This window comes from Nicotiana sylvestris, chromosome 11 (genome assembly GCF_000393655.2).
Source record: "Nicotiana sylvestris chromosome 11, ASM39365v2, whole genome shotgun sequence".
Lineage (NCBI taxonomy): Eukaryota > Viridiplantae > Streptophyta > Magnoliopsida > Solanales > Solanaceae > Nicotiana > Nicotiana sylvestris.
Genome location: NC_091067.1, coordinates 10,545,331 through 10,567,687, shown reverse-complemented (window position 1 = coordinate 10,567,687; position 22,357 = coordinate 10,545,331). Strand labels below are relative to the sequence as shown.

General features: G+C 38.0%; 1 protein-coding gene across 2 annotated transcripts; it reads left to right on the top strand.

The window, feature by feature from the left end:
• Nucleotides 1-12,320: 12,320 nt before the first annotated feature.
• LOC104242343 (uncharacterized) lies at nucleotides 12,321-21,854 on the top strand. Of its 2 annotated transcripts, none has more exons than XM_009797378.2 (9): nucleotides 12,321-12,556; nucleotides 12,704-12,754; nucleotides 13,961-13,982; nucleotides 14,160-14,274; nucleotides 17,995-18,027; nucleotides 19,144-19,269; nucleotides 20,659-20,765; nucleotides 20,853-20,924; nucleotides 21,325-21,854. In XM_009797378.2, the coding sequence occupies exons 1-9, from the start codon at nucleotides 12,413-12,415 to the stop codon at nucleotides 21,684-21,686; spliced, it is 1,032 nt and encodes a 343-aa protein (XP_009795680.1). In that variant the 5' UTR covers nucleotides 12,321-12,412; the 3' UTR covers nucleotides 21,687-21,854. The 2 variants fall into 2 exon arrangements, with proteins under 2 accessions (XP_009795680.1, XP_009795691.1); XM_009797389.2 differs by having other exon boundaries at nucleotides 12,338-12,556; nucleotides 19,130-19,269.
• Nucleotides 21,855-22,357: the final 503 nt, after the last annotated feature.

Here is a 22,357-nt window from a genome sequence, read left to right as displayed (position 1 = left end):
AAACACAATACAACAAGTGAGTGTGAGAGATTCAGGTCATTCAGAGGTTTTGTGGTCCAGTTCCAATCAAAAGGTCAAACAACTCCTTGCTAGCCCGAAGCAGCTAATCAGGATAAAGCATGGCAGTGGTGGAAGTAGACACTCATCAATGATGCCACAAACTAACCACCACATTTTCAAACTAACAAAATTTTATTCATCTAAAACAGGGGCAAGAAATTTTTTTAATCCACAGTGACCCTCCCATGGAGAAGGCATGGCTCAGGGGCAAGAAATTCTATTCAGAATCCTCCAAGAAGAGAGCATGGCTCAGGTAAGTTCATTCTCGTCTTTTCAAGACCCTCCTGGATAATGGGATTTAGTTTTCAAGTTTTCAGGGCCCTCCTGAATAATGAGATTTAGTTTTAAGTTTTCAGGACCCTCCTGGATAATGAGATTTAATTTTAAAAATTCTCAGGACCCTCCTGGATAATGGGATCTAGTTAGGTTTCAAAACCTTCATAGATAACAAAATTTAACCTAAGTTCTACCTGTAGGAAATATAACTTAGCTTTAAAGTTGTCACCCTTAAGATGAGATTTAATTTGAAGTTTTCAGGGCCTTCCTGGATAATGGGATTTAGCTTTTAAATTCTTAGAGCTCTTTAGGTAACATGATTCGATTAACACTCACAGATTTGCCCAGATTCCAAACTGGGGCAAAAATTTTCTTTTGTTTTGTCTGTTTTGTTGTAATGGCAGGCGCCCACCTGGATAACAAGGGAATACAATTCAAGTTTTGGAAATCAGGCACCCACCTGGATAAGGAGGGAATATAGTTCAAGTCTTGGTAATCAGGCACCCACCTGGATAATGAGGGAATACAATTCAAGTTTCTGGCAATCAGGCGCCTACCTGGATAACGAGGGAATACAATTCAAGTTTTTGGCAATCAGGCACCCACCTGGATAATGAGGGAATACAGTTCAAGTTTCTGGCAATCAGGCACCCACCTGGATAACGAGGGAATACAATTCAAGTTACTGGCAATCAGGCGGACACCTGGATAACGAGGGAATACAGTTCAAGTTTCTAGCAATCAGGCAGCCACCTGGATAACGAGGGAATACAGTTCAAGTTTTTGGCAATTAGGCACCCACCTGGATAATGAGGGAATACAATTCAAGTTTTGGAAATCAGGCACCCACCTGGATAACGAGGGAATACAATTCAAGTTTTTGGTAATCAGGCGCCCACCTAGATAACGAGGGAATACATTTCAAGTTTTAGCAATAAGGCACCCACCTAGATAACGAGGGAATACAATTCAAGTTTTAGCAATCAGGTGCCCACCTGGATTACGAGGGAATACAATTCAAGTTTTAGCAATCAGGCGCCCACCTCGATAACGAGGAATATAGTTCAAGTTTTAGCAATTAGGCGCCCACCTGGATAACGAGGGAATACAGTTCAAGTTTTAGCAATCAGACGCCCACATAGATAACGAGGGAATACAATTTAAGTTTTAGCAATCAGGCACCCACCTGGATAACGAGGGAATACAGTTCAAGTTTTTGGCAATCAGGCACCCACCTAGATAACGAGGGAATACAGTTCAAGTTTTTGGCAATCAGGCGCCCACTTCGATAACGAGGAATATAATTCAAGTTTTAGCAATCAGGCGCCCACCTGGATAACGAAGGAATACAATTCAAGTTTTAGCAATCAGGCGCCCACCTGGATAACGAGGGAATACAATTCAAGTTTTAGCAATCAGGTACCTACCTGGATAACGAGGGAATGCAGTTTGAGTTTTTGGCAATCAGGCGCCCACCTAGATAATGAGAGAATACAGTTCAAGTTTTTGGTAATCAGGCGCCCACCTGGACAACGAAGGAATACAATTCAAATTGTTGGTAATCAGTCACCCACTTGGATAACGAGGGAATACAATTCAAGTTTTGGAAATCAGTCACCCACCTGGAGAACAAGGGAACTCATTCTATACCAAAGTCAAGCTATTGGCAGGCGCCCATCTGGAGAACGAGGGAATTCATTTCAGAGTTACTTCAATTCGCAAATTAAGAAGCATCAGGAGTCCACCTGAAGAACAGGGTCCATTTTTTCAGTTTTATATTGAAGATCAAGTAGAGATTCAAGGAAGATTCAAGACAAGAAGTAGATAAGATCTTGTATTTTTCTTTTACTTCTGCTGTAATTTTTCCTTTTATTTTTGATGTAATGGCAGAAACCGCGGATCGGAACCTCGACAGCACTTCACTCGGCTCTCCACCTCGGTATACTCCATCGATCTTCTCACTCCGAACTACACGTGGCCTGATTCCTTTATAGCCAAGGATATGTAGAGAGCTCAGATACCAGCGCTCGGTCACATTTTCTTTTCTTTTAGTTTTTGTCTCTCTAAATAAAGGTTGGGTCAAAAACATGTCTTCTTGTTCTTTGTCTGAAAACACTTCGTGTTTCCCGTCAAAAAGGGGCAGCTGTAGACATGTAATTTTTTGACTCGCGCATTAGAATTACTTTTAAAAGTTCTAGTATTTTTAGGATATTTATTTGAGTTATTTCTATAGGATTTCACTTCATTTTTAATTATAATTCTATTTTTTAAGGCACAAAAATTGAAAAATACAAAAATAGTTTCATGTTTTATCTTATTTCTATTTATTATTAGGTTATTAATATTTTTATATAGTGATATTATTTTAATATTGCCATCACTTTAACGTATTTTTCTTTATTATTATTTTAGTATAATCTCTGGAAATACAAAATATCTACACTTTATATTGCGGTTTACCTTATTTTAGTTCTATATTTTATTCCTTACTAATAATTTACAATACTCTTATTTTATTCAAAGGAAGAATGATTTTGAGGTAGTTATTTTAATTAGATTTCAATTTAAGATAAAGTTGGCCCAATTTTGTGGAATTTCAGCAGCCCAATTTCCTCCATACCCACCCCAAACAACCCAACAACCCACATCCCCCATGAAACCCACCTAGCCCGCCCCAAGTACCCGCCAAGCCGCCCCAATTTGTTTTAATCTTAGCCGTCCAAAACCCCTGGATTCAACGACCACGATTAATCCCCCCACCCCCATATAAAAACTTAATCTTCATTAACCCTAACCTAACCAAAGAACACTAAATCGGCGCCCCACCCTTTCACACGCCTCTGCCGCCGTGACACCTCCCAAACCTACCGGAAATTCCTTCCACGTAAGCATTGGTCCCCTCATGGTCCCCCCTCATCATTAATAATTAATTCTATGCATTTTCTTCTTGTTTTTCATCTTCGGATTTACTCTTTTAGGCGAAAATAGGGAAAATGGGGTGCATAGGATTGAGTTGCACTCGATCTACTCCCTCCATTTTTCTTATCTCACCAATAGAAGAGATTTTCCGATGTTTGTTTTGATTTTCTGGGAATTCCGTTGAGATTTTATAGTTTTCTTGGAGAGGAAGGAAGGAGAAGCTTCTAGACTGACTATATATTTGGGTCTTGGACAGAATTTTCGGGCAGAGAAAAATATAGAGGAGAAACTGTGAGAACAAAAAAGGGTTCTAGGGTTCTTTGAGTTTTTCTCAGATTTCTTTTTTGGTTTACATTTCAGAAAAAGAAAAAAAAGAAAAATAGTTGATTTTAGGTTTTGGTCGAATTTGGTTTCCATTTCAAAAATCAGAAAACACCCCCCCAAAAAATATTTTAATTTCTTCCATTCAATTTTTATTTTCCGAAAATGATTGAAGTTGCATGATTAAGCCGAGGTTTGGAGACAATTCGAGTTCCTGCTTGTCGTCCGAGGTCTGGTTGTGGTCTTAATCGCGGTTCGTTCGCTTTTGTCACTGTTTCTGATTCCAGAATCGAGGAGTGTGTATTTGTTGATTTTTCTACTGTTATATTGAAGGCAACTTTCCTCACAGGTTCACCTTACTTCTCTCCTCTTCGTTCAGTTTATTTAGATACAATCTTCTTTTGTTTCTTATGCTCTGTTTTACTCTTGTGTTTATACATGTTAGTGATGGGAATATGCTTGGTTTAGACATGTCGGATTGTAGTTCGATCTGACTCTTTGATCATTGATTTGGTATGTGACTATTTGGAATATTAGGGTTTAATCGTTTTGAGTTTTACATGATGAATATGGAAACCATTGGATTTGCTGTCTTAGTTTATTTGTTGACAAAGGTCTGTTGGTGCCTCCTTAATAGTTTGAATTGGTTGGTTTAATTTCATGTTTTATAATTATAGTTGACAAGTTATGTTTTACTATTTTTCCTACAGCGAGGCCTTCTTTGTTGGTTGAAGGCGTGATTCTCTGCTCATTTAGCCAATTTTAGTCACAAATGAAAACATGACTGAATTTCCTTCAAGCATTTACTGGAATCCAGTTCTTGAGACATTGAATCTATTAGTATTTTCCTTTCATTCTTGGTGTTTATTTCTTTTACTAGCTTTGTGTAAAATTTAGAGTACTCTAGTGTTCTGCCCTTTTATAAGTATTTTATAATGTGATTAGAATACACTGTTAAATGAAGGGGTACTTTCACATGAGTAGTATTTTTAAAAATCATAAAAAGAAAAGGCAAATTTGAGGTTTAAATGGTCTTATAGATTGGAGCTTAAAATTACAATGTTAGTAACATTAATATCCAGTTATGGTCATGAATCTTCCTTTTAGTGTAGTTAAAAAATCAAAATTGGACAATCTGCAGTTGACTTTGCCAACTCATATTAAATTGTGGTCATTCCCTTGCTTTGTCTTACTCGGTCATTAAGGAAAATTTCAGTTAGACATTTGCCCATTTCTTTGTTTGCATTAGATATTATGAGTTACACTTTAAGAATGCTCTTTGTTTGCTTCGCCTTTATTTTGGTCTGTTCCGAATGCTTTGCATCATATTGTGTGCACATCTCTTGTTGATGAATATGGATCGTTGGGTTGAGTTTAAATAGAATGAATCAAATTTGAGCATGAATTGAATTTTTCTTTTATTTAATACTCTTTTATTTATTTTACTTTTATAACTTACCCGTTAGTAGCATGTTTAGGCCGACCGCATTTGGGTAGGTGAGCCTCGAGATTTTTGTTGGTTTCGAGGCGAGAGGTCTTTCCCTTAGTTAAATTTGTCCGGAGAATGCCCCGAAGGATTTGTATATGTTTTATTCCGGGGTATGCCCCGAAGTATTTGTACTTGGAGATCGATAGTAGAACTCGTAGTATTTCATTTTTGTTTTTTAGGTGGGGACGACCTCGAGCTTCGTGTGTGCTTATTTTGCTTTTTCGTGATTTTACCTCAACTTGAATATTTTTAAAAGCCGACTAGATCAAGTATGCAACCGTACTCGTTACGGGACTTGGGGAGTGCCTAACACCTTCTCCCCGAGTCAAATGAACCCTGTTACCCGAATCTCTGGTGTAGACTTAGTTGTAAAGTCTGAAGTGTTTTTAAAAGGAAAAATTATTTTTAGAAAAAAAACGGTGACCTGACACACCGAAATCAAATGTTAGGTGGCGACTCTGAGTTAATCCTTTTGAACACAAAATTTTGTCACTTTTTCAATTGAAAACCCTTTTTTTAAGCTTTTATTAAATCTTTTATTATTTTAAGAGGGTTAGTGAGGTTGTAAAAAAGGGTTGTGACATTGGAACATATCACTTCTCAAATGATATTACTGCTAAGGTACGACCTTCTCCATTTTCACTTATATTTTATACTAACCAATTGCAGGTGTCCGATCGAAGACAATCGATGAATTCTTCAACACAAAGTCCTTAGGTTTGAAAGAACATGTTGCACTCTTTTTCCCTTAGACCGTTTTTTTCCTAAATGGATTTTTCTAGCAACGTTTTTAAAGAGGCAACCATTGTTTGTGCTACCTTGGAGCAATTCAACATTATTCAAGATTTCTTTACAATCAACCTCGAATATTGGGGGGCATCACCCTCTCGAATATTGTAAGGAAAAGTGCTTCGTGTTAACAGGGTCTCGATAGGCAAACTTTGTAGGGCCCAAACAGTCGAATGAACCATGCCCATGTAGATTATTCGAGCCCTAACATCGAACATGTACACATGTTTAATCATCTATTAAGAGAAGCATTTTTCTTTGACAAACATTTCATGTCTTAGAAAATTTTACCTTACAATTTCGTACTTATGATCTATCGTGGAAACTGGCTTAAAGGTCGATCACAACTAAGTTCGAACAACTAACCCTGCACTCGGGGACTGCCATCCGATAAATTGACATGATCGAATTACTAAGATCTTGAGATCGTAAGACCTTAGAAAGGCAACCATCGATTTCATAGGCCACGGCCACCCCACTAGGGGACTGACACTTCGAACAAGTACGGAATGTAACAGGGAAACGATCCTAAGAGTCGAATCCCAAGTTAAAGGCTACGGCCAAAATGATACGGTTCGAAGACGTCCGAATTCCATAATAAAATAGGCCTTCAAATATTTTCATAAAACCGGTTTAAAAGGCTACCCTCGGTAAATTTACTAAGGGTTTCGATCATATCAACCCTCGAAAATCCTAAGGAGTACCGAATTATTCGAACTCCCGAACAAGCTTATTTCATGCTAAGGCGTAACGAAACAAAGGGGTTCGATAACTCAAATGGGTACAAATTTATCTTGTGCTAAGACATAACCAATTTTCATATGATTAACTTTTTAAGCCGAGAAAGGATAAAAGTCATTCCTTTTAAGGCCATATCAGCCTAATTCGACAGCCTAAGGGCCATTTTATTTTTTGAATTCGAGAAGTCATCCTCACTCAAATAAAACCTAAGGGTCATCCTACTTCGATTTCGAGCAAGTACTCACTCGATTACAAAGACTACATTAGTCCGACTTCGATCAAATTGCCCGAGCCTTGTACTCATGAACAAAAGTTTCACAAGGCATGGACGAAATAGAATTTTCACAAGGCAGAAATTGAAATAAAGATAAGTCAGAAAGCAAAGAGACCTTTCATATATAAAAATATTTACAAGGACCGATCAGGCTCCTACACAAAAATTCAAAAAAGAAAAATCCTAAGTGTCTAATCCTCCCCGGGAGCTACATCTTTGACATTAGGATCTTCTCCGCTCTTGGATCTGCTCACGCTCCTGGAATCATCATCATCGTAAGAGACCAACGCTCTAGCTTCGACTTCAAGCTCTTTTGCATTTTTGATCTCTACAGTGAGATCGAAGCCACGAGCGTGGACCTCCTCGAGAGTTTCCCTTCGGGACTGGCACTTGGCAAGCTCGGCGACCCAGTATGATCGAGTCTGAGCAGTATCAGCAACTTCCTTTGCTCGAGCTTGAGCGGCTTCGGCGTCAGATCGGTAGACGACCACGATTGCCTTAGCATCGGCCTTAGCCGTTTTAGCCTCGGATTTCACCACTGCAAGTTCCCTGATCAACTAAGCTTGGAGCTCCTCATTTTCTCGGCTTGTGCCAAGTTCTTCTCTTTCATACCTTGGAGCTGGCTTTTAGCCGAGGATAACTGAGCTCGAGTAGTCTATTTCTCTAAGGCAAGGTGGTCCATATTTTTCTTCCACACTATGGTTTCCGCCTTCACCCCATCTACTTCTCCACGGAGTTGCCCGATCGTCTCGTGTAGTTGCTAGACCCCTGAGATCGAATCGTTAGCCACCACTCCCGAACTGAGGCCATGAGCTTCTAGGACTTTATTTACCTGCTCGGTCAGTTCGTTCTGAGCCATTGCCAGTTCAGTTCGGAGGCCTTTGATTTCCTCTTCTTTCCGCCCACTAAGAAGTTCAAGGGCATTCTTCTCCTCGGTAAGCCTTTGAATATCGGTCTCATACCGGCTCAGTTCCGCCCGAGATTTGGAGAATGCCTCCTGATAAAGCACCAAATCCACACAAATAGAAGAAAAAAATTAGACAAAAAGGGGAAAACGCAAGTATGATACCAGCGAGGGGAATTAAAGCTTACCCGATTCAGAGCCTGTTGTTCTCAATGAAGAGACCCGGCGCTCCACCCGAATCTTTCCTCGATGCCTCCAAGTCGCTCAATCGAGGGATGTCCTCAATTCCCAATAAAGCAACTACGGAAAAGGTCCTCCCCTCCATGGGCTCCTTCTATGGAAGAAGCCTTCATGGCCCGAGCCTCTTGAATCATCCCCTCAGAAAATAAAGGAAGCGATGGGGAATCTCCAATTTCAATTGCCCCAAGTGGGTCACTTGGGGTGTTCTCTTTATCTCGAAGAGCCTCGAGCTCAGCACCCACTGCCTTTTCAATGGACTCTTCGACCCGAGGCAAAACGCCTTTCGGCATGGGGACTTGGTGCTGAAGCCTCCTCCTCGACCTCATCGAGCTTAGACCAATCGGTATCGATCCCCATCGGTTCCGAAGAATTTCGAGCCCCAATGCTAGCTCGAGTACGGGCTACCATCCCTGAATCATCTTCTTTTTCTTTTTCTTGTTTGCCCTCTTCGGGCTCATCTCGTAGCCTGAGGACTGAATCCATTGACAAAGGGGTAACATCCCCCTTGTGGGTTCGCCTCTTTTTGTGTTTTGCTCATCCAAGTTCATGGAGCTCGAAACCTCTTTCCTTTTCCTCTCTTTCTTCTGTTTCGGAGCAGACGATTGGGGAAGATTTTCTTCATCACCTGATGGGGGCCTCATCAGAACGTCTTTCCCAAGGCCTTCGAAAAAAGGGAAAATGAGATCAAAAGGGAACTTTGGACAGTGATCGGAGTTATCGGGTTATACGAAAACTTACCATGGGTTCGGGCCTCCCATCGACCCTTCGACAACTCACGTCACGCACGTTCATCTTGTTTTGATGTTGACACTAGGCTCCTGACCTAGTTCTCAAGATTAGGAATTGCACCCGACATCCAAGCAACGACTACATCAAATAAAACACCAGTAAGGAAAGATGAAAAATTAAAGACAAAGAACAGAAGTTGAAATTAGAGTTTTACTCACGTTTCACATTCCATTTCTCTAAAAATGGCATGCTTTCGGCCGGGATCAGGTCCGAGGTCTTTACTCGAACAAATCGGCCTATCCAACCCCGGTCCTTGTCCTCATCTATGCTCGCGAAGGCTGACTTGGAGGACTGATACTGAAGCTTTATTAGCCCCTCTCGATAAAGTTGGGGGCTATATAAGCATATAAGATGATCGAGAGTAAAAGGGAGCCCATAGACTTGGCTCGGAAAAAAACCAGAGTAGTATCACTATCCTCCAAAAAGAGGGGTGTAGTTGGCCGAGGGTGATCTCATACTTCTTGTAGAAGTCGATAATAACCGGATCCAAGGGGCCCAATGTGAACGGGTAGATGTAAACGCTCAAAACCTCCTCCACATATGTAGTGATCGACTCTTCGGGCGAGGGTACCACCACATGTTTGTCTACCCAGTTGCAGTCCTTTTTAACTTATTTTAAAAGACCATTAGTAATTGTGCATATATATCTCGACATTAGCTTACATCGGCCCGGAACCGAGGAGGTTTTTTCAACTTTGAAATCGGAGCCAAGGACACATGGCGGAGGAAAGAATTCCTCAGTGCGTGGCTCCGCCGCTGGTTGTTCGCCGACCGACTTAGATGAGGAAGCTTTTTGCTTCTATGAAACAGTCATAGATATTTTGGCCATTTCTAGCTATATGGACAAAGAAAAATGGGGGCTAGGATATTTGGTGTTTGAAAAAAGATTAGTGATCAAACTTAGGAGATTTGCAGATGAATTTGAAGATTTGTAGATGAACTTGAAAGATGCAAAAGAGTTTTGAAGATTAGCACAAGAAGGATTCAAAGTAAAGTTTGAGAAAGTGAGAAGAAGACCTATTTATAAGATTCACGATGACGGTTCGAGACCACTAGTGGCCGACCATCAATTACATGCATTAAATGCCTGGGGATTGCACCGACAAGACATTTCAGTCACCTCAGTCTCTTACGTCACGGTGGCGACGTCATGATGGATCGGGGTATAGGTCGAAGGTTCAATTCGTTTCTTGTCATTATACTCCAAAAAACGAGGGGACTATCTGTATACGGTTAAATCGGGCTCACCCAATTTTAAGGATCGAAGATCGATCCCGTGATAGATCAGATCGAAGCACGAGGATAAGGCACCGAGTTCGGATTCGAGGTACCTAGCAAGATCGAAACCGATAATGATCGAGGTTGAGCAGGACAAACATCTAGCAAGACCAAACGGAAAGGCGAGATATTTGTGACTGGTCGAAGATCGTGGCGGAAATCTTGGAACATATCAAATCAAGGGCGGTTGTTTAGTTAATCATTGGATTTACTACTATAATTAGAATTGTGCCATAGATAGGATTCATCTACTATATAAAGAGGGTTCTAATCATTATTAAGAGACATTGTTCTCACGTATCAAAGCAATATAACACTTTCTCTTTAGCTTATATTCTTGTTCATCAGCTTGTTATATTTTTAATTGTTCTTGCATCAATCAGTTCGAGGGTATCCATGCTCGAGGGCCGAATTCCATTCAAATATTGGTTTGCTTTATTTTATTGTCAATTTCTATTATTAATTTTCATACTCATCAATTGGTATTAGGTGAAATCACGTATCCTTAAAATCACATTATAAGTTTAATTGTTATCCAGTTTTTAGGGCAAACAAACCGCAGCGGCGGAGCAAGCCCATCAATTACGAGTTCGGTCGAACCTAGTAGATTTAGTTCAAACCTTGTATTTGTTTTATGAAATTCATTGAATATGTACTAATTATTGATTTAGACTTAAAATAATTAGAACTCTGTATCCATAATCTTTAAATTCTGGCTCCGCCTCTGTATATAGGTTTAACAATATTGCTAGTTTGTTGTCCCAAACTCGCAGAGAAGCCAAATAACAATTGCTCCCTACCACTGAAGTGAAATACATAATCAACATTTTAGTAATAATACACCATCAGGGTGACAAAGTCAAAATTATTATTAAAGTGATTCAAAATATAAAAAAGTTAACACTAAACAAACCAAATATATGTATATTCAAAAATTGTCTAAGTTGGACATTAGGGTGTCGGCAAGTGACCAATAAAATTATATATCAGAGTTTAAAATCTCAATATCGACAAAAATATTTAAGTAATTTTTTTCTGTCTACCTAATCATGGTGAGTAAATTTATCTCATACTTGCATTGCTCGGAGATAGCATGAATATCCGGTAGAATAATCAAGATAAAAAGTTAAATTGCCTGTGTAGTTTTAATTAGGGGTGTCAATGGTTCGGTTCGGTCGGTTATTTTATAAAATTTGTACCATATCAATTTTTCGGTTATTCTATTATATATAACTAAAATTAGACTTTTCAAAACCGTCCCAATCATGTCGGTTTCTCTTCGGTATCGGTACGGTTCGGTTAATTTTCGGTATTTTTTTAATATCATGTAAAATTCACCAGTAGAAGTAGAATTGCAATAACGTACGTTCTTTTATAGGACTTAGCAAAACTCTCTAGACATTTTTATTGTTTAAAGGGTGATGAATTTTTTTAAAAAAATATGGCTATAGTATAGATCCATCAACTATTCTACAACAGCGTAAAAGAAATCAAACAAAGGCAAAGAAAATATTAATCACACGAGTTGAAAGATATACCAAGTTGCGACTCAAGAATTTTAAGTCTATAGAAGATTAAATATTCAAAAAAATAAATCTAAATTATATGAAAGGAAACATATTCAATACATTATAGTTTGCTACTCATAATTGCTAGAATACTTTGTGTCTTGCTAATAAAGATACTTGAAATAACTTAGTTTAAGTCGAAGTAGCATAATAGGTTTTAGGAATTAGTATTTTGAGTTTAATTACTTGTTGGCTTGTAATAGTTTTCATAATTCCAAGGCTCAAAGAAAAATTTAATGCATTATTATTTTTAAACTTACTAAATAAATATATTTTCTACATGTAAAATTTATTCGGTACAGTTCGGGTTTTTTTCGGTTTATTTTTATAAAATAAAAAACCTACCCTAATTATCGGTGCGGTTATAAATTTATATAAAAACCTACGGTTTCTTAAAAAGAAACCTAAAAATCGGTTCGATGCGGTACGATTCGGTCGGTTTTCGAATATTCATTGACACCCCTAGTTTTAATCACTATGATTGTTTTCAAGTAAACCTTTTTTCAAACAAAAAAAGAGAGCTGAACCAAAAAACAATCAGTTTCTGCTCTTTTAGTTCCTAATAATATTGAACAACTACAAAATGGTTAATTAATTTTTCTTTTAAAATGAAGAGAATTTCAGTACTGTAGAATTATTCAAAAAAAGAAGAAGCAAATAAAAGTATAATATTACATTTGACTATTAGCAATTGCAAATTAGAAATTGGAAACTGCAACAGTTATTGCACTTTGCGCCCAAATATTTGTTGGCAACACGTCTATATGTTCACCGGTAGCACGTGGCTACACGCGCCGACTCCGTTTTGTGGCATTTCCGGCCCCATCCTTCATCCAACGCCGTCAAAACTCGCCGGCGGTGACTTCTCAATGTCCTCTTCCGTCCGAATCGCCGTCGTCGGCGACGTCGTAAGCATTTTCATTTGTTACTGAAGTCTTAATTTGTTACTTTCTTTTTTATATTTGTAATTTGAATTATTTTGCTTTTTCTTTCATTTTTTTTGTAATTTGAATTGATTTAGTTTCTTTTTTATGGAAATGTTAAAAATTGTGAAGCATGATGATTGGAACCTAGAAGAAGATAGGAAGGCTCTTCAACTCTTGCAGGTATTTAGCTTCTTTATTTTTTTTTAAATTTAATTAATTACTCTCTACGTTACAATTTATATGATGGTGTTTGACCAAGCTATAAATATTTGGGTGGCTACAAATTATCTCATTAAAGGTAAAATATATAAAGTTTAAAGTTAAATTGTTTTTAAATAAGGAAGCATGACATTCCTTTTGGACAATCTAAGAAAGAAGGTGGACCACTTAAATTGAGATGGAGGGAATAATTTGTTTTGTTTTCTGGAAAAGTTCTTTTTTGTGCTAGAATTGTTGAGGTTTTGCTTATTGTCAATATGCTAATTTCTCGAACACATGAAGCATATTCTGTAGTTTACCAAAATATGCTAATTGACGAATTTTCGTACTTTGAGCTGACTTTGTATTGAGTTTGGTTCTATTAGCAGTTAAGAAGGTGGACAAGCGGAGCTCTAGATTTTGGTTTATCATCTCAATGAAAAAGCTCTTTGCATTGAATTGGTTAACTAAAGGAAGCCAAACTTGCTTTAATTTGAAGCTCTTGACTACCAATTGTTATTACTGTTAACGTGTCGCACCAAGAAGTGCACTAAAAATTCGTGGTATGGACATCGTGATGTCTTTTTCGTGAATGCTTGTTTCGTGGATCTCTTTGTCATGCTAAACTTGCCCCTACATTCAAACATTTCCTTGTGTAGATGTTGCGTGAGAGGACGGATAATGACAACTTATAAAGTTTTACTTGTCTTGCTTTTGCATCTTCTTTTCCTCTTGCTTTTTGTCTCTTGGAACTCAATCATAGTTGTATTTTGGTGTGTAACGCATGATTTTGTTGGCTAACTCTATCCCATTCTGCTCTTCAATTAAGGTAATTAATTGGACGGAAACAAAAATTATCACGATTAACAAAAAAATCATATAGTAATAATGTGCAGAGCATCACCCTTCCAGCTGCGCCTTTAGAGTAGTTCTAATGAATGATTCTCTGTTACTTATCAAACAAATGGTCTTGGCATACAACGTAATCATGAGAGATCGTGAAGTGCAAGCTTCATTATCCAAAACTAACTTCTGGGAGGATCCCTAGTTTTCCAACTTTTTCTTTCTTTTTATGGGACAATGGGAACTTTCTCTGGAGAAATCCTTTTACTTTTTCTTGTGTTAAATGTCTTTTGGTATTTTCATATCCATCTGTCAGCTAATGATATTTTTATGTGAAAATTGCAGCCAGATTTGGTGCTATTCACAGGCATGTTTTCTTGTCATCTCCCAGTTTATCCACAATGCATACTACATAGTTATAGTATCCTTAAACTACTATGTTCATTCACCACCAATTGAAATTGGAAGAATTATCAGTTCAATTCATATAGTCCTTGCTAATCCTTTACCTTATCGGAAAAAAATCATTGTGTCCTTGCTTCAGGGGATTTTGGGAATGAAAACGTGGATCTAGTCCGAAGCATTGCAGATTTAGAGATGACCAAAGCTGTTATTCTGGGGAACCATGATGCATGGAATACTCAAAACTTTTCTGGAAGGCAAGTCCAAGTTCCAGTTTATCCGGCTGCTTACACATATTTCCTCTAAATTGATTTGCCTGGCTTTAGTTTACACTTACCTGTTTATATATGCTAACACTTACTTTTTTATGCTACGTCTGATCTAAACTTGCTATCTTAGTGTATATCAATCGGATTCATCTTCTTCTCACTCCTTCAACTGTGCTTCAGGCATAGTTTATAACTAGATGTTTCTCATTTTGTTCCTGATTTATTCCTAATAATTCATCGTACCTTGTTTTGCTGGCCAAGCTCAACGTGTCAATGCAACTTGAAGAATTACTACCAGGATTTCTAGGTATCAGATTGTCATATGGAGTTGCATTCTAGTATCATTATGCAGTTTCTAATCAATCATGATATGTCACGACCCGGATTTTCCCACCCTTGGGAGTCGTGATGGCGCCTACTAGTGTGAGCTAGGCAAGCCAATCCCTTAAACTAATTACTTCATTATCCATTTATTTCTTGTTAATAAACATAAAGCGATAACGTATAAGCAGCGGAAATTTAAATTAAGCGGAAGAAAACAATAAATATCTGAAATTTGCATCTATTACAATTGCTTAAGCTTTAATCCCCAAAACCTGGTGTCACAGTACCACAGACGGTTTAAGACTGCTAAATACAAGGTCTGAAAATAATAGACACACTGTTTCTGAAGCAAAAAGACAAAACAGGGAATAAAAGATAGAGGAGACGCCAGGGCCTGCGGACGCTTGCAGGTCTACCTTGGATCTCCGCGGGGACTGAAGGTAGCCTCCAAACTACGGTCCAAGAGCTGCTCCGGGATCTGCACATAGTGCAGAGTGTAGTATCAGCACAACCGACCCCGTGTGCTGGTAAGTGCCTAGCCTAACCTCGGCGAAGTAGTGACGAGGCTAGGACCAGACTACCAAATAAACCTGTGCAATTCAAATATATACAGCGGAAAGAAATACAGAAATAAACAGTCAAGTATGGGAGGGGTAGCATGCTACGGGGGAAGATATCAATTCCGAATAGAAATACAACAAGTAAACGAAAGAAACAATATAACTCGGATATCATCAAGGAATCAGAATCAATAAATGTACGACATCACCCTTCGTGCTTTTACTCTCGTCCTCACCAAAGCAATCATATAGTAATAATGTGCACAGCATCACCCTTCGTGCTTTTAATCTCTTTCCTTACCATATAATCAATATAATCGGCACAGAATGGTACATCGTGCAGCACGGCATCACCCTTCGTGCTTTACACTCTTTCCTCACAAATCGTACACGGCATCACTTTTCGTGCTTTACACTCTTTCCTCACAAAACAATACATGACATCACCCTTCGTGCTTTAACTCTCTTCCTCACCCAAACAATTATAACAAACAATGGGGCAAGGAAAATAAATGAAATTTGCCAATAATCCCGGCAAGGGAACAATAGTTCAACAAGTCCCGGCAAGGGACAACATCAATAACATCAACATCCTGGCAAGGGAGATAACTAATAAAGCAACAATAACCCGGCAAGGGGGGGGGGGGCAACATAATGATCTCTTCTCTTTCTCACTTTACTTCACAATTCACTTCACAACTCGAGCCAATGCTCTAAAGGTTCAACTATCACTTATACTTTCACAATTCGTTGCACAACTTGAGCCAATGCTCCTCAATGTTCATAGGTCACAATTTCTTCCACAAACTTTACACAACAAATAGAAACCATCACCAAGGCATGAAAGATACAACGAAGTCATGATAATCACAATATAAGACACACGGGTATGCTGACACCAACGTATAGATACTCATCATCATGCCTATACGTCGTACTCAACAATTACCATATAACAAATAGGACTCGACTCAACAATTGAAATCCGACCCCAAATCGAGGTCAAATTCCCAAATAATCAAAAAGCCCTAACTCTACCCAAATCCCTAATTTTCTACCCTTAATCTCATATTTTAGGCCTAGAAATCTAATGGGTGTTGATAAAAATGGAAGAAAACGAGCTTAGGATTACATACCTATAAAGCTATGGTGAAGTTTCTCTTCAAAAATCGCCCAAGAGGTATGGAGAAGAAGTTGTGAAAAATGGTGAAATTCCCGTAATACATTCTGTTTTTGAACTTAAAAATAACTGGGCGGATTTTGGTCTATGCGATCGCGAAGAAAGGAATGCGATCGCATAGGGTAAGGGAGATTGGTCACTGCGATCGCGTTCAAGGCCGTGTGATCGCATAGAAGAAAACAGGTTCCCTTTCCAGGCTTGGTTTAATACATCGCGATCGCGAAAGAAACAATGCGATCGCATAGAACAAATTGTGACCTCTCAGAAGTTACTCTACGCGATCGCATAGCACAAAACAGGACCCCTGAAGTTTACACTATGCGATCGCGAGCCTTCCTATGCGATCGCATGGTACATAATAACTGGACACCAACAACAGCAGAAAACCAGATTTTTCTAAGTCTGTATCACCCCGACACCTATCCAAAACTCACCCGAGCCTCGGGGCTCCAAACCAAATATACACACAACCTCAAAAATATCCTACGGACTTATTCGTGTAATCAAATCACCAAAATAACATCATGAACATCGAATTAAACCTCAAAATCAATGAAATTTCTCAAAACTAATTTAAACATCAAATTTTGCATTTAAGGTCCGAATCACGTCAAATGGATTTCGTTTCTTAACACACTTTACCGACAACACATATAAATCATATTGAACCTGTACCGGGCTCCGGAACCATAATACGGGCCCGATACCACAGGTTTCACATAACATTTCACTTTCAAAAACCTTTATATTTTTTCAGAAAACAATTTCTTTTAAAAAATTCATTTCTCGGACTTGGGACCTCGGAATTCGATTCCGGGCATACGCCCAAGTACCATATTTTCCTACGGACCCTCCGGGACCCAAAATGTTGACCGAAGTCAACATAATTCATTTTATAGCCAAAATTTATCATTTTCTTCACAGATTTTCGCATAATAGCTTTCTGGCTACGCGCCCGGACTGCGCATGCAAATCGAGGTGATGCTAGAAGAGGTTTTTAAGGCCTCGGAACACAGAATTTTATTTAAAAACAAGTGATGACCTTTTGGGTCATCACATGATATCTGAATTCATTAAACCAAAATCAAATTCTTTGACCATCCACGCGGTTGAGTTTAAAACCCAATGGATCCGTTTTACAGGAAAAACACATGTTCTTATTCATATCCATTGTTTGTTGAAATTCAATCTCTTGTAGATATGTTGGCATATGATGTTAGTCGAATTAGTGTTGTGGCCTCATAACAGTAGTGATGGGTAATGATGAATGGGTTGCAATAATAGTAACTGGTGAGTAGGATAAGTTAGCATTGTCTTTGGTGGTAGAGCCTATTAAAAATGATAATGAATTTAGAGGACGTTCTCCTCAAAAACATATCTATCCTAGAAACTTCCAGCACAGTTATAGACAACATAATGGCTTGAAATATGAAATATCAAAAGGACCCGAGATATTGTAGATTCATTGTTTTAATTTACCTTATCAAAAAAATTGTAGATTCATTGTTTCCTGTCCGCTGAGTTGCATGTCTCATTGGCGTATTATTTTAAGTTTGAGATGCTCTACCTCTCAGATTCTGTTTGCTGAATTGTAAATGTCATCTACTTGTTCTTTTTTCTTAGTATGTGCCTTCCAATTTGTAGGGAAAAAGATGCTGTTCAACTTCAGCTGGAATGGTAAGTTTTTCGAGTTATATAAGAATTTACTTTTGATTAATTTTTCTATATATAAAATAGCACGGCTATGTGTTCATTTGCGATGTTTAGGACTGTAAATTTCTCACTCTAGCATGGCTTTCCATCTTGTGTTTCTCACAATCTGTCACCCCCTCTGTCTCTAAAGAATGCTAAGATAGATGATAAAATAGGTTGCAAGATAGAAATTAAATAGCCAGGATTCAGAAAGGTCCTCGCAGTACATCCGCTGGTGCTTATTTATATAAGACACATGTATCAAGTAGGTTATGGGAAACAAAAAGTCATACGATCATGTTTATCTGCAACAATCTGGAGAATATTTGCTGTTAAAAGAAAACATGCAATCTAAACATAAAGAAGGCATCTCCTTTTGCACAGGGAATTATCCATATGCAGGTATTAAGAGGTGCCACAAGCATAAATCTCCAAAATGCTGCCTCTTCAAAAGGTTTACTTAAAGTTGGGAAATTATAAATTTAATTGCAAGAAAAAATTATTTGAATTAAGTTCTAAAATTTAGGTTTCCCACATTAGTCTTTCTTGGCACTAGGAGTGCTGACTGATTCCCTGTGAACAAAGATTGATCCTATGACTTGATTCTGGGACTCTGGCTCATGTTGCGAAGGTTTCTTTTAAATTTCAACTGTCTCATTTGCATGTGTTCGATAGTTCAATTCTTTGGATTGTGATTTTGTCTTGTCAAGTATCTAAAGCTACAGCTATTAAACTTCCTTGTAAACATTTCTACCTATTATCATAATTGAGGGGGGGAAATGAAGATTATGATTGATTGTATGTCAGGTCATAATCAAGGTTAAATAATGATATGACACTGGTACATATGCACGTTCTCAAGGACAATTTTTCTTCTCACTTTTCCTCAATCTACTGCTATCTGCTTAATGAGTAGAAAAATGAGTCAGACAGCCAAGTCCTTCTAATAACAGCGGGATTCTGTCTTCAGCTTTTCATTTTCTTTACTGGACATCACATTTCACACTATCTATTTTTTAGCATGTCTTATATAGTATAAGGACAAAAGACCTATATTGTAAAAGTTATCTTATTGGCGTACTGACAGCTTATAATGGTCAGTCTTGGTGATGAGCATGTTGGTTACCGTCGCATGGATCTCCCCATGCTAAAACTCAGTGTTGTTGGTGGACGACCTTTTTCTTGTGGTGGTAGGCCCTTATTTCGGAAACAGCTTCTGAAAGCAAGGTTTGTGGTCCTAATCTCTTGTTTGTTAGTTATTTCCTCTTCAATACACATTGACACTTTACCCTAACTTTGTGTATAATTGGTGAGTGTTGCTTAACCCGAGTATCTGAACATGTTTAGCATTGTCTATTAATTTGATGGACTAAAAATTTACAATTTGCAGTATCTGATGCATTTTGCACTTGAAGGTGTATAAGTGTGACTCTTTGATGTAGACATCGACTCTTCATAGTCTTACAAATATACATGCCTGATTCAAAAGTTTTATCCACAAATCCTTGATAATACTTTACAGGTCATCAACAAAATGCCTGAATTTGTTTTTGCTTGTCCTCCACATGTATTTTTGTTTTACTCTTCTACTTTAAGCATGTACTTATAGCATAACTATGAAACTGCCTGATATATAGAAGGTCCGAAACCTTGTAACCTTTTCCAATATTCTCTGATCAGAAACGAAAACCTTTCATATACCATTATAGTCTAAACCAATTTTATGACTCTAGTTCTTGTGTTGCTTGTTGGATAAACAAAAAACTTGAGCTATATGCAGGGCAAGGCTGAACAAGATCCCAGAAACCGAGGGAATAATCTGGCGAAAATCAAGTAGTTGCATAAATGTATTTAAAATCTTTCAATGATTCAGATCTTTTTCTTTTGAAATGGCAAGTGTGAATTTATTAAGCAGCACTAAGATGGTGCTGTGACGCTACATCCATAAAGCAGAATAATATTTTCTTCTAGCTATGCAGAGAACTAACAAGATCTAGAGGCGATTCAGCGTCATCTATAAGCTCCAGTTTAGACCAAGAGAAAAGCAAAAAAATGCAGTTAGCTTTCATCTTTAGTTGTTAAATGGATTATAAAACTCAATTTGTTATTATTTCTTGTGTAGTATGTCCCTTTCTTTTTCATTTGATCGTAAATTTTCATCTTATCTTATACATTGTTTTAACAAAATGGCACCAAGAACCCCCCCCCCCCCCCATGCTTGAAGCTTTTTTTCCCCCCTCTTTTCATGTTCTGATCATAAATACTTCAAATTGATGATTGACATTTTTCTTCCCATTGTTGCTACCGCCTGATCACTTTTGCTCAATGGAACTCATGTTAGACACTTTGATTTAGGAATTGCTCAAAACTAGTCTCTAAGTAATATTTAAGAATTTATTGACCTTGAAATATTTGAGATTTAAATGATTTCATCTTTAACTCTTATGCCTATATCAGAAGGTGGCTTTGCCAAAGAGCGTCATATCATGCAGATAATATCTGCAAGCTCAAGCTTCTGCTTTAACACTCTGGATGTAGCTTAGATTGTGACTTGCAACTCTAACGTATCTCAAACTGATAAAAAAAACGCTTAATGTATCTCAATTATTTTCATAGGTATGGTGTCCATGATATGGATAGGAGCGCTGAGAGGATCTTACAAGCTGCCATGGGCACTCCAGAGGATCATTCAATTATATTTCTTGCTCATAATGGTCCAACGGGTATATTAGCTTGCTGATGTAGTATTTTGTTGAGGTACTTCTACCGGCTGCTGGAAATTTTTGAGGTTTTAAGAATAAGACATGCAGGGCTAGGTGCTAAAATAGATGACATCTGCGGAAGAGACTGGTTTGTTGGAGGTGGCGACCATGGTGATCCAGGTAATAATTATTACTCCCTCGGTCCCAATTTACGTGGCGGTGTTTGGATTTTGAGAGTTTTTCTTTGACCGTGATTTTTTCATATGCCTTTTAATTATTATAACTTTATAGTACTTTTGTCTATTGACATAGTTTCCAAATATGTAAATTTTATTTCTAAAAATTTAAAGATTCTATGTTCGAATTCACAATCAAAATTAAGAAGTTTGAGTCTCGAAATCCAAACTGTTCCATATAAATAGAGGCAGAGGGAGTAATTGATATCTTTGTTTCTGAAGTCCTTCAATGCTACAACCCATTTGTCCTGATGAGAGTAGTATATCCAAATCTTGATTAATCAAATCTGATCAACTCAAAAACAATTTGTTTCATCAGCATATGATTGTTATATTTCGTGCAGATCTAGCACATGCCTTGGCCCAACTAAAAGAGGCTGCTCCATATTCGGTCCCATTGGTCATTTTCGGTCACATGCATAAACAACTTGCTTTAGGAAATGGCTTTCGTAAAATGATAGTGGTCGGAAATGATAATACCATATACTTGAATGGAGCTATTGTTCCCCGGGTTAGACCCCCAGCTTTGACAGCTGAATCCGAAGGCACATCGCGAGCCTTCACCATCGCAGAAATTTCAAACGGAAGAGTGGAGAAGATTGCAGAAACTTGGATTTCTGTCATCGGAGACAAAACAAGATTAGAGGAGGAACATATACTGTTTAATAGTCCAAGCAGAGGTTCTGTCACTGCCTCTCTTTTGTAGATGAACAACACAATGTGAATGTGTATACTAATGATCGTCATTTTGTTTGGCGTGTGTATAATGCAAACTTGATCCCGGCCCCCATGTGCAGTCCAGAATACCAATCTGATTGCTTCTCTGGAAAGGAAAGATTCATATGATCATTTGTTATTCAAGAGTCACTTTATATGTACTGTCTTCAAGATTACATTATGTGCCATGATAAACACAATATCACGTTGCGCGGTTCTGTCCAACAAACTCTCTAGCTGGAGGAGAGGGAGAGCATCGGGTTGTTGCAGGTCGGATTTTATTTTTGATTTTGTCAAGTGTATATGATCTGTTTATAATGCTAGATCAGCTATTGGGAGCCAGAACTTGGACAAATCCGGTGCCAAGGGACTCTTGGTGTGATATGGGTATAGAAAAATGACTTATGTTACAAAATAAAAATAACTTTACTATATAATTTTCAATAGTTGAGTGTCTGTTTGAGCAATGAACTCTACACTTCGCCAGCAACTATTTCCCTCTCATTGAGGAGCTTGTACTTGTGTCTGTTGTGTGTAATTGTTATATTCATTTTATACAAGAGGGTATTTTTGTCACTGATGTAATAAGTAAGGGATATAGTTGTCAATTACCATATTGCTAATAACAGATTAGTTAGTCGGTTAAGTGGAAGGTCAGTC